Source organism: Harmonia axyridis, chromosome 4, assembly GCF_914767665.1.
Source record: "Harmonia axyridis chromosome 4, icHarAxyr1.1, whole genome shotgun sequence".
NCBI lineage: Eukaryota > Metazoa > Arthropoda > Insecta > Coleoptera > Coccinellidae > Harmonia > Harmonia axyridis.
Window position 1 is genome coordinate 20,246,375 of NC_059504.1, and position 13,519 is coordinate 20,259,893.

Here is a 13,519-nt window from a genome sequence, read left to right on the forward strand (position 1 = left end):
TCATCAAGAAGACTCATTAAACTTTTATAATTTGATGTACCTAATCATTTATTGATTAGAGAGTCAGTATCAACCAATTGATAAATTTAAAATTTCTGAAATTGTTTATTCAATTGTAAATATCGAATTGTATATGTATTTCAAAAGAATAACAAGAAAGAAATCTATGACTACCTTCAGTAATGGCTTGCTCTGTGAATTCACTAGAGCAACCGGTACGTTAAGTTAGTTTGTAGTTTCTTATTTGCAATTTTGGTGAAGTGGATATACACGTGGTGAGTTTGTAAATTCAATAATTTCGTTGAACTTTAAGGCACTGATGAGGAAAAATTGTATTATTGAATACAAAATTCCGAAACGTACGTCTGTCTTTATGTTAATTTAGTTGTTCAATTTGTTAACCGTTTACTCAATTTGTACAGCTTTAGTCATTTTGAATTTTCTTTTGGTTGATTATTAAATTTGTCAATTTTAGAATTGGAATATATTCCAAGACAAAAATAAACTAAATATGTATATCATACAGATATATTATTGTGAATGACTAGACACAAAGTTGTCAAATTATTTGATTTATATTAAATATTCTTTATCAAGAAGACTCATTAAACTTTTATAATACCATCTTAGAATCGATGATATGGGAGCTTAGTGCTTTGATTGCAGCCTGACTATCAGAATGTATAGCTACACCATATTTCTGATCTTTCTATTGCAAGTATCTCTGTCTGAAAGACACTTAGACAGCGCTCTAGCGATATTGACCATTTGGTACCAGTCCCAAATAGTCCCGCACCAGTCCCCGTCGTGGTTTTGAAACCACCTGTGTGCCATTTGATGGTATTATTTTTAAGAATTGCTCTTGTGGACTCCTTTTCCCAATCTTTTTTTCTACTTAGTATCGTAATAAAGGTTTTTTCGATGCTAATTTTCTTTATCATCCCGTCAATTAGTCAAAGAGGACCAGGCTCTCTTAGTCTCTTATACCTAATTACCTCATTGCCGGTACCCTCCCTAGATAGTCTTAGAGTGGTCTCATAGGCCACTCTCTCTATAACTAGATGAAGAGGTGTTAGATCTGTAATGATCTCTAATGCCGTAGTTGGACACGTTCTTATAGCTCCAGTGATAGAAATACAAGCTTACCTTTGTATTTTTTCAAGGGTTTTCCTCGTGTTGATTTGACTTGCTCTAGCATGTCAGACTATTACCCCATAGGTTATTATCGACCTCACAATCATGACGTACATCCATCGCAGTATTTTTGGGTTACATCCCCAAATCTTACCTGCCAAACGTCTGCACGCCATCAAGGCAACTATAAACGATAAACAATTCAAAAGACAGATCACGTTTTTACTCCAAGAATATAGAGAACAGTTGTGCCAATTCAACGACAAAAAGAACTTCAACAATGTCTCTAATCCATTTTCTTTAATGATCTATTCCCGGTACTCTCTTGACAGCAGCATGTCTATTTATTTTTCAGGATAACCGCTTATACACTGCTCGCATTCAGACAAGCATCCGAATTCATTTATATTGATGAGAATGTTATAGAAGAGGGCTACAACTGGTTGATAGAAAAACAAGGTCGAAATGGAAGTTTCTATGAAACTGGTAATGTAATCCATAATGATATGCAGGAAAGAAGTGGAAACAGTTTACCACTAACATCCTTTGTTCTAATTTCATTTCTGGAAAATCAGGTGAGTGATTGTTATGTATATTTTCAATTTTTTTTGAAAGATTGTGGAACAACTTTCAACTATAAATTAGTAAGTACTTCAGGACTTCTATCAAGATATTCATCAAAACAAATACACTGCTCAACAATTGATAGGGATCACTTACTTGTTCTAAATTTATTTCTGAAATATTCGCTCCAAGATTATAAATTTAGTCAGATATCAGAGTATTTTCAGTTGATAATATGGTTCACTTGAGAAAAGAATGAAAAAATGGAAAGTTGGAGAGAAAAAAAGACTTTATTAGGAACACTCAAAATTCTGTGTTTGAATAACATAAAAATTTAATGATGAAACCACAAGAAGGCTGAAGTTTCGGTTAAGCTAGTACCTAGTTGGTCCCCCACGAGCTCGTCTCAAGCATTCTACCCTACGAGGCATACTTTCGATCAAACGATTTATAAAATTTTGGGGCAAATTCGTCCAAATATCCCGTAAAGCGTTAGAAAGGTCCTCCAGGTTATTGATCGGTTGTTCTAAGGTTGACAATTGTCTAGACATCTCAGACCAGACATGTTCGATGCAATTCATGTCTGGAGAGCGAGCTGGTTAGTCCATCCTATCAATAGCATGAATTTCTAGCGCTTCATTAACCAGACGACTACGGTGTGGACGGGCATTATCGTCAATTAAAATGAAATTCTCGCCCACGGCAGCCGCAAACAAAACAATTATGGGTTCAATAATCATATCGTGATATCTTTGGCTGGTCATGGTGGTGTTCTGCAGAACAACCAACTCTGTGCGTTGGTTCAAACAAATGCCTCCCCATACACATATAGAACCTCCGCCAAAAGCTGTTGTGGGTACCATAAACTGTTCTGCATACCTTCGACCTCTTTCCCTCCAAGCAAGAATACGTCCATCGGAATTGACCAAACGAAATCTGGACTCATCCGTAAATAAACATCGGCTCCAATCTTCAAGTGTCCAATTGCGGTGCTCCTCAGCCCATTGTCGTCGATGAACCCGGTGTTCCCTATTCAAACGGGGATGTTGTACCCTCCTACGTGCTCTCAAACCACGAACATGTAGTCATCGTCTTACAGTCTGGTTCGAAATTAGAACTCCTGTTGTAACTCTCAGTGATCTATTGAGCCGCGACGCCGGGTAAGTGGGATTTCTCCTAGCATTGAGGATCAAAAGACGATCTTGGGCAGCTGTTGTACTGCGCTGCCGACCTCCCCCATGAACATAAGCTACTGAGTCATTTTGGATGAACCTATTCCAAGCCCGACTCACGACACTTTGCGAAACATTCAACCGCCGGGACACTTCTCGCTGGGACAAACCTTCCTGTATCCACCGTATGATTTGGTCCAGTTGCACAGGAGCCAAACGTCTGATAAGCTGATATTGTTCTCATTTCTTCAATTATTGTCACCTTATGTGTTTGGACGAGAGAAAAAAACAGATTTAATAACAAATACCACATTGCTTTTCACTCCACCTGTAACAGCCTACAGATAATAATCGATTTTGTGAACAAGAGCCGATGAAGTGAGGAAGACTTTGATATAATCAACTCAAAACATCTTACTTTTTCCTTAGAGAACATATAATGTACAGATATTCACGAGATAACTCGAAAAAAATACAAATGAAGAGAAGTTCATAAGTGATCCCTAGCAATTGTTGATCAGTGTATATAATCCATCATTTGAATAAGTGATGAAATAAATAAAATTCATTTCTTTAGTAATGTTTTCAACTGAAATTCTTTTTTAACTAATTATTGTTCATTATTTTTAATGTTACAGTCAAGAACAAAATTCTGTATTACACTCTATCTTATTCTCATACTCAAAATTTAAATCGTAAAAGGGCTGAGATTTTTAATTAATTTTTTCGAACATTTGCCGAATATTGAATTGTATACTTTCAGGCCGTTTTTTCGTGAAAAATTGAATAATTTCAATTATAAGATGAATTTTAATAAAAATTTTAGATTCTTACCACTTTGTATAGTATATAACATTACTAGCAAGGTAAGAGGGTTTTTACTGGCGAATGGAGGATATAATTGACGAGCCGCAGGCGAGTCAGTTACCTCCTTGAGCCAGTAAAACCCGTTACCTTGCGTGTATTGTTTTATATTTTATTTCTTTCTCATTTGTAAAAAGGTTAGATAAATTCCAAAAAAATCTCAATAATTTGTCTCAAATGTCGTAAGTTATCATAGATATATATTTATATAAGTCTATGTAAGCTATGGAAGCGTTGCCATGAACATGTCTATTTTTCTTTACATTTGTTTTGGCGAAAGCGAGAATGAATGTACCAAAAGAAATTATTGAGGCAGCCAGTAGTGTAGCTTCATGTTTATTACCTGCAAAATCAGCTTCAAGGTACGAGCGAGAATACGACGACTTCAAAAAGTGGCAAAACAAAAATAGTGTGATTGGGGTAACTGAAGATGTTTTGTTGGTCTGCTTGAATCAACTATCAGCTAAATTCAGCCCTAATACTTTATCGGCAAAATGATCTATGCTGAAAAGCTGCTTGGAAATGAAAGAAAATGCCCCTGTTCGCAGGTTTGTTTTCCTCAAAAATGCATTGAAAAATATGACGTTTAGTTGTCATTTGCAGATTTCAAAAGATAATAGCGTTTCTGAAACGAAAAAATGAGCGTTATACGCCAAAAAAGGCCAAGGTATTAAGTAAAGAAGAGGCTGAACAATTTCTTTTACATGCTTCTGATGACCAGTGGTTGCTGGCGAAAATTGTAACAATATTTGGGATTTTTGGATGTTGTCGATGTGACGAAATTCTCTCCTTAAACATGAATGATGTAGAAGATATGGGAAAATACGTTATATGACGATAAAACAAAATTTTCTAATGTAAATAATACTACTAACTTGTAAAAATTTTGCAAGTTAACTGTCAGTTTTACAAGTTAGTGACTTGATAAAATAAACTTTCTTGATTAATATTGTGTTTTTGGAAACTGACGTTTACAAATGAGAAACAAATAAATTTTTTTTCGATATTAACGGAGTATCTGTACTAAATTTCTTTTCATCGGAGTTTTTTCTGTAAATCTCTTTGAAGAATATTATTGAAATAGATAATCGTTGAGGTGAAATTCTTTCTTCCTTAATGTTCAATTACCTTATATCTGTAGCATCAATGTGATTGCAACGGAAGCTTTATTGAAAAGCAACAATAAAATAGCGTGAATCACAAGTATTTTTTCTTTTGTAACAATCTCATTTCTCTTGATTCATTTGCAGAAATTCACATCCAAATATAAAAACTTGATAAACAGAGGTTTGGATTATATAGCTAGAAATATAGAAGAAACCGAAGAAAGCTACTCCCTCGCTTTGTGCAGTTATGTTTTACAACTATCTGAACATCCTTCGAAACAAAGTGCATTTAATCTATTGGACAATAGAGCTAACTATACCGATAACTTGAAATGGTGGGAAAAACCTAAACAGGATAAGGACAACCCTTGGAATAATCTTCCAAGGTCCGTAGACATAGAGATGACTTCGTATGCACTACTTACTTTTCTTGAAGAAAATCTTATAGAGGATTCGATTCCGATTCTGAATTGGCTATTGAAGCAACAAAATGACATTGCTGGTTTCTCTTCGACGCAAGACACCGTGGTAGGACTACAAGCTTTGTATAAACTGGTGATGAAATTGTCAGTACCCACTAATGTCCAGATTGAATTCACTTATTCGAAGAAGGATAGTAAAGAATTCCATATAAGTCAAAATGATGCAACAATAGAACAAAGATTCGAAGTAAGTTGTTAATAACTCTAATTTAAGTACTACTGTGTCCAAAAAGTATGGGCAAATTGAGGTTGAAACAAAAAATATGAATTGTTTATTCAAATTCCAAAGTAACAAAACATTATCTGGAATTGATTTCAGTTCTAGCGTTTCTATCGACTATCTGAAAACGTTGGTCTCAAAGTAATAATTTTATTTTAAAAGGTGAGGAAACTCAGTCTGTATCATATCAAAAAAATTCAGTTGTTAGTGTGATTTGTTGAGTTTTAAAAAAAAAATTATTTAGATCGTAAAACAATGTCCATGAGTTATTTTTTCCACAAGCCGGTATCATCGGTTAAAATAATTGTTCTCAACAAGTGTGTACGTTTTCATTCGAGATATCCAAATCAAAAACCATATAGGTTCCAATATGGATCCTTGGGGAACTCCAAATTTTATATATCTCCTCCAGTCTTATTTTGCCAATGAAATTTTTGATCTCTGTCGTCGAAAAATTTCTGTATCAAGGTAAGGGTGGTTCCTCTATTCCATATGAAATGAATTTCTTCTTCTTAGTACTCACACTGTCCAATACTTCTGCCGAATCTAGTGATATGATTTCAAATATTCAATGTTGGTCTGTTACAGATATAAGATTCCTAACAACCTCAAGAAACAATGTTACTGCTGATTTTGACCTTTGGTATCCGTGTTAATTATCATCCAACATGACATTTTCTTAAAAATATTCGCACATTTTGATCTCCACCTTCATAACCCCTAACAATAGATATATCGTCATATAGAATTAATATCACCTTGATAAGTCATTCATTAAATAGTTGTATCCACATACAGGGTGGGCAAATAAGCGAGGTAAGCGGCTATATCTCAGGATCCACTCATCGTAGAGACTTGCGGTGAAAAATTTTACCACTAAAGAGAACAAGAGAACACACTGGAAATTGTTTTGAAGTTCATACCTCTACCGCTAGGGGGCGTAATAGCTACCGTCGAGTAGAAAAATGAATTTTACTCGAAAATGTTTCATATGAAGTTGAAGAAAAAATATCATTACTGCAATCCTTGGAAAATTCTCTATATTTTTTAATTATCACTTTCGATTTTACGACATCAAATAAGGGTAGGTGAAAGGGAGAAATCCGACTGATTGAAACGCCTGTAACTTCAGTTTGGCTCAACATTTTTGAGCAAATTAGATCTCGTCTGAAAGAAAATGTCTTGTCGATTGAGGACAAAATATACTCATGATAAATTTGTTTTTGCTGCTTTCGATAGGGGGCGCTAAGTCAGAAGTTCATTGTTTTGTTCATTTTACTCCGAAATTTCAAATGTAATGATAGGATTTTCTTAACAGAAACAGAAATTCCATAAAATTTTCATGAAAAAACCTCAAGGTCGCAAAGCGATCATTTCAGGCGTTCTGAAGTTATGGCCGAAAGAAGATATTCTTCAACTGATGCACTGCGAAAAACCAAATTGTGTCTTTAGGTGCTGACAGAAACAGAAATCCCATCAAATTAGTATGAAAAAACCAAAAGGTCGCAAAGCGTTAGCTTCAGGCGTTCTGGAGTTATGGCCGAAAGAAGACACAATTTAGTTTTTCAGTGCATCAGATGAAGAATATCTCTTTTCGGCCATAACTCCAGAACGCCTGAAGCTATCTGTTTGCGACCTTTTGGTTTTTTCATACAAATTTGATGGGATTTCTGTTTCTGTCAGAACCTAAAGACACAATTTGGTTTTTCGCAGTGCTTCAGTTGAAGAATATCTTCTTTCGGCCATAACTTCAGAACGCCTGAAATTATCGCCTTGCGACCTTCAGGTTTTTTCATGCAAATTTGATGGAAGTTCGATTTCTGTTAAGAAAATCCTATCATTACATTTGAAATTTCGGAGTAAAATGAACAAAACAATGAACTTGTGACTTAGCGCCCCCTATCGAAAGCAGCAAAAACAAATTTATCATGAGTATATTTTGTCCTCAATCGACAAGATATTATCTTTCAGACGAGATCTAATTTGCTCAAAAATGTTGAGCCAAACTGAAGTTACAGGCGTTTCAATCAGTCGGATTTCTCCCTTTCACCTACCCTCATTTGATGTCGTATAATTGAAAGTGATGATTTAGAAAGATAGAGAATTTTCCAAGAATTACAGTAATGATATTTTTTCTTCAACTTCAAATGAAACATTTTCGAGTAAAATTCATTTTTCTACTCGACGGTAGCTATTACGCCCCCTAGCGGTAGAGGTATGTACTTCAAAACAATTTCCAGTGTGTTCTCTTGTTCTTTTTAGTGGTAAAATTTTTCACCGCAAGTCTCTACGATGAGTGGATCCTGAGATATAGCCGCTTACCTCGCTTATTTGCCCACCCTGTACATTCAATTCGATCAACGTCCAACTTATAACCTCTGATATTCTTCGAATTCTGAAAGAAGATATTCCGTCGGCTTATAGTAGCAAACCTTATTTCTCAAAAAATATTTAATTGTGTTTCAGATCAACAAGTCTTCGAGGGAAGTTAATGTTACAGCACAGGGAGAAGGATTTGTTTTATTCAGAGTAAATTATCATTATAATAAAGATGTAACAGGTCCTTGGCCAATGTTCATTTTGGATCCACAAGTTGATAAAAATTCGAATGCCGATCACTTACAGCTCTCTATATGCATAAGGTATGAATGTTTTTCATTTCAACATTGATTCATCGGTTTGTATAAATGATACAAATGATTCGTACCTATTCTATAAATAATTAGTTCACTAAGGCAATGTTCGGATAATTTGTTTTGTAGGACATTTTTTCAAAAACATTTTCAGAAATCGACTCGATAATAATTTATTCATTTGATAGAAAAATAATAATTGATATAATAATATCATACAACTAGAGTCAAATTTACCGAGGGAGGGATATATCCACATAAAGAAATGCCATTACCACTAACACTCAAATTAGAAAAGTTTTCACTGAATTAGAATTAGCATGACAATTCAATAGAGCACATATGGTTTGAAGAACAGAAAGTTCATTCGAAAGATAAAAAATAAGGTATTCCTGGAAGAGAAAAGTTCTGGCCGTAGTCCAGCCTTCAAATGGCTGAGCTATTTGGATGGCACTTTCGTCACCTGGTCCCACAGTAAAGATAATTTAAACGTCTTCTTAAACGATCTTATTACTAAACATCGGAACATTTAATTCATTATGGAAATTGAAGAAGATCGTGGGCAACCATTTCTAGACGTCTTAATTTCAAGAATCTCGGAAGCTGAACTAGGACACAGGTTCTACAGAACCAACTCAAAAACAAGGAGTGATCAGGACACTTGTATAGAAAGATCCCGACGTATACGCGAGCCAAAATACGTCCAGGAGGAATTGAATTACTTGAGATAAACCTTCTTAGCCAATGGTTATGGTTCGAAATAAATCGAATGAGCAGTGAGACCACAACGTTAACCACATGAAATGAGGGCTCCAGAAATAATTTCCAACAAGAAAACATACTTGCTATTCCTACCATCAGTGACCGACAAAATAGGAGAACTTCTCAAAAAACATACTTATATTCAATTTACAAACTAACACAAAAAGTGCGACTAGTCTTTAAATGTTATGTTCATTAAAAACATAACACCTTATTCTGTGAACAAAAATCATCACAGATACCAAGAAACTACTACCCGTGAATGAATATCTATTGAACCCATCGAAATTCGAATAACATCAATAGATAAGAAGAAACACCAATGGTGCACACCACCTGGTTACCAGCAAAAGATCTTACACTTACTCTTACTCCTCGTCCGAGAAACCTTTGCAACGATTTTGCACGCTTCAATTCATGTTACGCTACTTGAAATTTCAAAGACGCGGTGGTTTGTCGATTCGTCGTGTGTGGTTGGTCGTCGATGAAGCGCCAACGGATGCGCGTATCTAGAGAAAGAAACAGAGAGTATTTTCTGAAAGATTTTCAATAATTATAGAGACTTCACTAAAGAATCGTACCTTGTTTAAGATTTCAGCCATTACTTGTTTAATTTGAGATTTAGAATTTCTTTATCGGCGAGAATTGTGTCGGGATTCTAGCACCTCCCGAAGAAGTACAATCTCCCTTGGGATTGAAATATCGTAATAAAGAACTTCCTTGAGATACAGAAGTTGGAATAGTACGTACGTTAAACCACTTAAGTTCCTGAAACGGAGAGAATACCTTCGTAATACCTGGCGTTATTACATCAACTTCGCTGAATGGGAATTAGAGTACTATAGCTTCCTGCTAAGATTTGGTGTTTAGAAGGCTGAAAATAATCTGTCATGAACGGGTTGGTCAGAGAATGTTGACCAATCGTTCACTTATCTCCGGTTCAGATGTTCTTTTAACCCCTGGAAGAGCGGCTTTCCAGAGGTCTCGGAGAATAATTAATTATGTAAATTCACAAAAGATTTTATACGTAAGTCCGGCCTGTCGCTTCAATGGACAGGTCTTATTAGTTGAATTTTCTTCTCTAGGGACTGGATTAATTTATTGGGTCAATGAAAATCGATTTAAATTTTAAATTAAATATAATAAAGAAAAATAAAAAATAACCAAAGTTACAATATCCCTTGAAATGTTGACTCAACGGCCAAAATTTTATAAAACAAAAAAAATGTCTCAAATAATCTGTTATTCAAACAAACGAAACAATATATCAACTTTGAATTTAGGAGAATCGGGACTACTCAAATAAACTTATTTTCATTGAAAGAAAAAAACATTCACACATCAACAAATAAACTAAAAAGTAAATAACCAAAAACTTGCCCTTATCCCACGATGCTAGGTGAGTATTTTAGGCCCTGCCTAAACCTAGTTTTAATTTTTCCAAACTGTTCACTCGAAAACGTGTAATTTCTTATATAAAACTTCACTCCCGATCCGCGAACTCCGATCTGACCTAATTTATTCCAAAGAGATTCTAAAAAAACAAATTCTAACTTTATCTCAAAAAATTCCTAGTTTTCTACTTCTGACCTAATTTAACCGTTCTTACTAAGAGACCCTAAGCGATACTTAACTTCCTTTCTCAGAGCCAAAACAATTCCTTCTTCCAAAAAACTTGAAATTCATTCAACTGTCTATCATCTACTAAATTTATTACTCTGATATTGAAAAGGAATTGTTTTGCTCTAAGTCCGGTTTCGCGACCGACGTTCTAATTCTCAACCTTTCTCAATGAGAGACCCTAAGCGATACTAACTCAAAACTCAAGCCTCATCATTCCTTCTTCATTTTTTGTCAACAGACCTTCAACCTCAGTTCAAACTAGATTTTTATGCAGACTCAGCAAGAACCATACTGCAGTGTCATATGTGACCAAAAAGCATTTACTGAACTCAGATAAGCCAAGATTTCCCCGTATCTAAATGTATTCTTCTTATCCGTGAAAGATATATCGATTTCACCAACGTAGTGTCGAGACGTCTGGAGACGGTAACTAAGAAAAGCATTGATTGGAAAACAAAACATCCTTATGCTAAGATAAGATCAGTCTAAACAAGTCGCGATCACTCTTTGAATTTAACGTATTTCCTTGGCATAATAATTCTAATAATTTCGATAATTTTCAAATATCCGCTTTACTACATCACACCCTTATCCGAAAAAGTTGTGGCATCGGATGCCATAACTTTTCCCTTACTTTCATCCTTATTAATTTAGTAGTCCTTCCTCTCCAATAATCACAATAACTGTAACTCCTATATCAAAATGATACTGACTCAAAGTAATTTAAATTTTTCATTCTTAAACTAAAACTCATCATTATCCAATATCAAACTGCTTACTAACAGATACAAAATAAAACAAAAACCTATTAACCAAACTTTTCAAACGCTAACCTTAAAGAGAAACTATATCATCTCTACCTACCCTAAGGTCTTAAAGTCTATGGTGGTATGTTTTCCGACATTATTCAATAATTCATATCAAATATTTTACTCAAATAAAATGAAAAAGATAAAATCCAAATCCTAATATGTAATAAAACAAAAAAAATCAAAAACAATCAAATCAATTCGAAATATTTTTCTCTTATGCACTTCACTAACTCCTGCATGGAGTTTGTTCACTTTTCGGGATTTCAAAATTTCACTATCGCGGCACTTTCTGGTTCCATTATACTGCTTCATTGGATTGTCTGGTGGAATGGTACTATATTTCTTCCATGGATCTCATCTTCGTCACGGAAATAACCTTTTACTTCGACATCCATCAAAGTTCTGGTGATCTGCTCTTCTTCTGCTTGATGACGATTCATTTCTCTCATAGGACTTATACTTCATAGACTGGCTAGCTTTATTTTTCCATACAAACTTTCAAATAAGGACTGTCGGTAGTATGATTCCAAAGCCATATTTAATCATACGAAATACAACGTTGAATACCATTCATAAATACTCGACTATCGGTGAGGGAGCCATTTCTCCCAAATCAAACATACTCGTCGTCCAACGACATCTACTATGCTGCTACTCATTCAGCATATTTCTACCATTTACATCTTGGTTTCAAGATTCAGGATTCTCTGAGCATCTTCTTTATCCTCAGTTCCATTGTAATCCCATCTTCTTCTTCCTCCATTTATATAATCTTCTTCAGTCAACATATCTTCTTCCTCGTCTTCTTCTCAGCTTTTCTCTAAAGCTCCTCTTTATCTAAAGCCCACTGATTGATCAACTCTCTAACCAGTTTATCGAAAAGGTGATCGTCACTTCTCAGGTAATATTCAGATGTAATCCACATTGATCTGTATTGTCTGACGTCATGATAGCATTTCAGTTTTGGACATCAACACACATAATTGGAAGTAAGGTTATTCCGTTAACTAGGATTTGATCCATCCATATTCCTGAAGATACTTCCTTCCTTGGTTGTAGACTCTTGAATTTGCAATTTTCCATAAAATATTACAAAACAAAAAAAAAATCTGTGCATTATTTCGCTCTAACTAGATATCATTATATCTCTTAAAATTTCGTAATCAATCAAAAAAAATAAAAAAAAACTCAAACCAACTAATTATATGAACATAACCACCATAAACGTTCATTGAATTTACCAAAAATGAAATAATTCCATATATTTTACTGTCAAACCCTTGGGTTGAATGTCTCCTTTATATTGTCTCAAATTATCTATTCTGATTTCCAAATAAAAAAAACTATTGCATTGAACAAATCATTAAAAATCTTTAAACAGTTACTCTCTTCTACTATTCATCTCAATCATCTGAGGAAATTGTTTGATAATAATCTTATCATTATCATAAAACTTAAAGAGCGTTCGGCTGCTGAAGGCCACTTCTATAAACTAATCGGTAATAGAAGAGGGGTGAGGATGTCGTCTCAACGATAACTATCATCACCCAGCCGAAGCCCGAACATGCCCACTCTATAGCGCTCAAAATCTCCAAATTTGAAAATTTCTGTACGCATATACAAAGTATATGCGTACTTTATTATCATTTTGAGCAATTTGTTGCCTCTAAGCCGAAAAATATAAAGCATGGTTAAGACCAATTCAAGTCATCTTGTGTCCGAGACCAAAGACACAAGAATCAGGGCATGGAAACTTTTTCTTCAGGTCGAAAAGGTTCAAAAAGACCCCATCATCCTTTTTCATACAAGACGATGTCACAATCAATAGTATTTAAGTCAAATCCAGTATATTCATCAAAAATCCGATATCCTTTACTTATATATATATATATGTCTCTCATATTATTTTTCATTTCTCATTTATAATTTCCCATCAAAATTTTAAAAAGTCTCATTATCCTCAAATCTAATATAATCAATTCATTCTTCTTACTTCATTCTATCGTCATTCCAAATTTTTAATATCCATTTACTTATTATTCCATAAAATATTACGCTATAAATCCGCCTTACTTTATTCTGTCGTTGTTCAAAATATTTAATACTCATTTACTTCTTATCTCAAAGAAAAGGTTACACTATTAATC

General features: G+C 34.5%; 1 protein-coding gene across 1 annotated transcript in view; it reads left to right on the forward strand.

The window, feature by feature from the left end:
* The window catches only part of LOC123678902 (CD109 antigen), a 52,011-nt gene that overhangs the window by 17,569 nt on the left and 20,923 nt on the right, over window positions 1–13,519 (forward strand). The window contains exons 15-17 of the mRNA XM_045616168.1: window positions 1,490–1,709; window positions 4,985–5,509; window positions 8,009–8,184. Of these exons, the coding sequence (XP_045472124.1) occupies window positions 1,490–1,709; window positions 4,985–5,509; window positions 8,009–8,184 (921 nt within the window). The remainder of the gene's footprint in view (window positions 1–1,489; window positions 1,710–4,984; window positions 5,510–8,008; window positions 8,185–13,519) is intronic.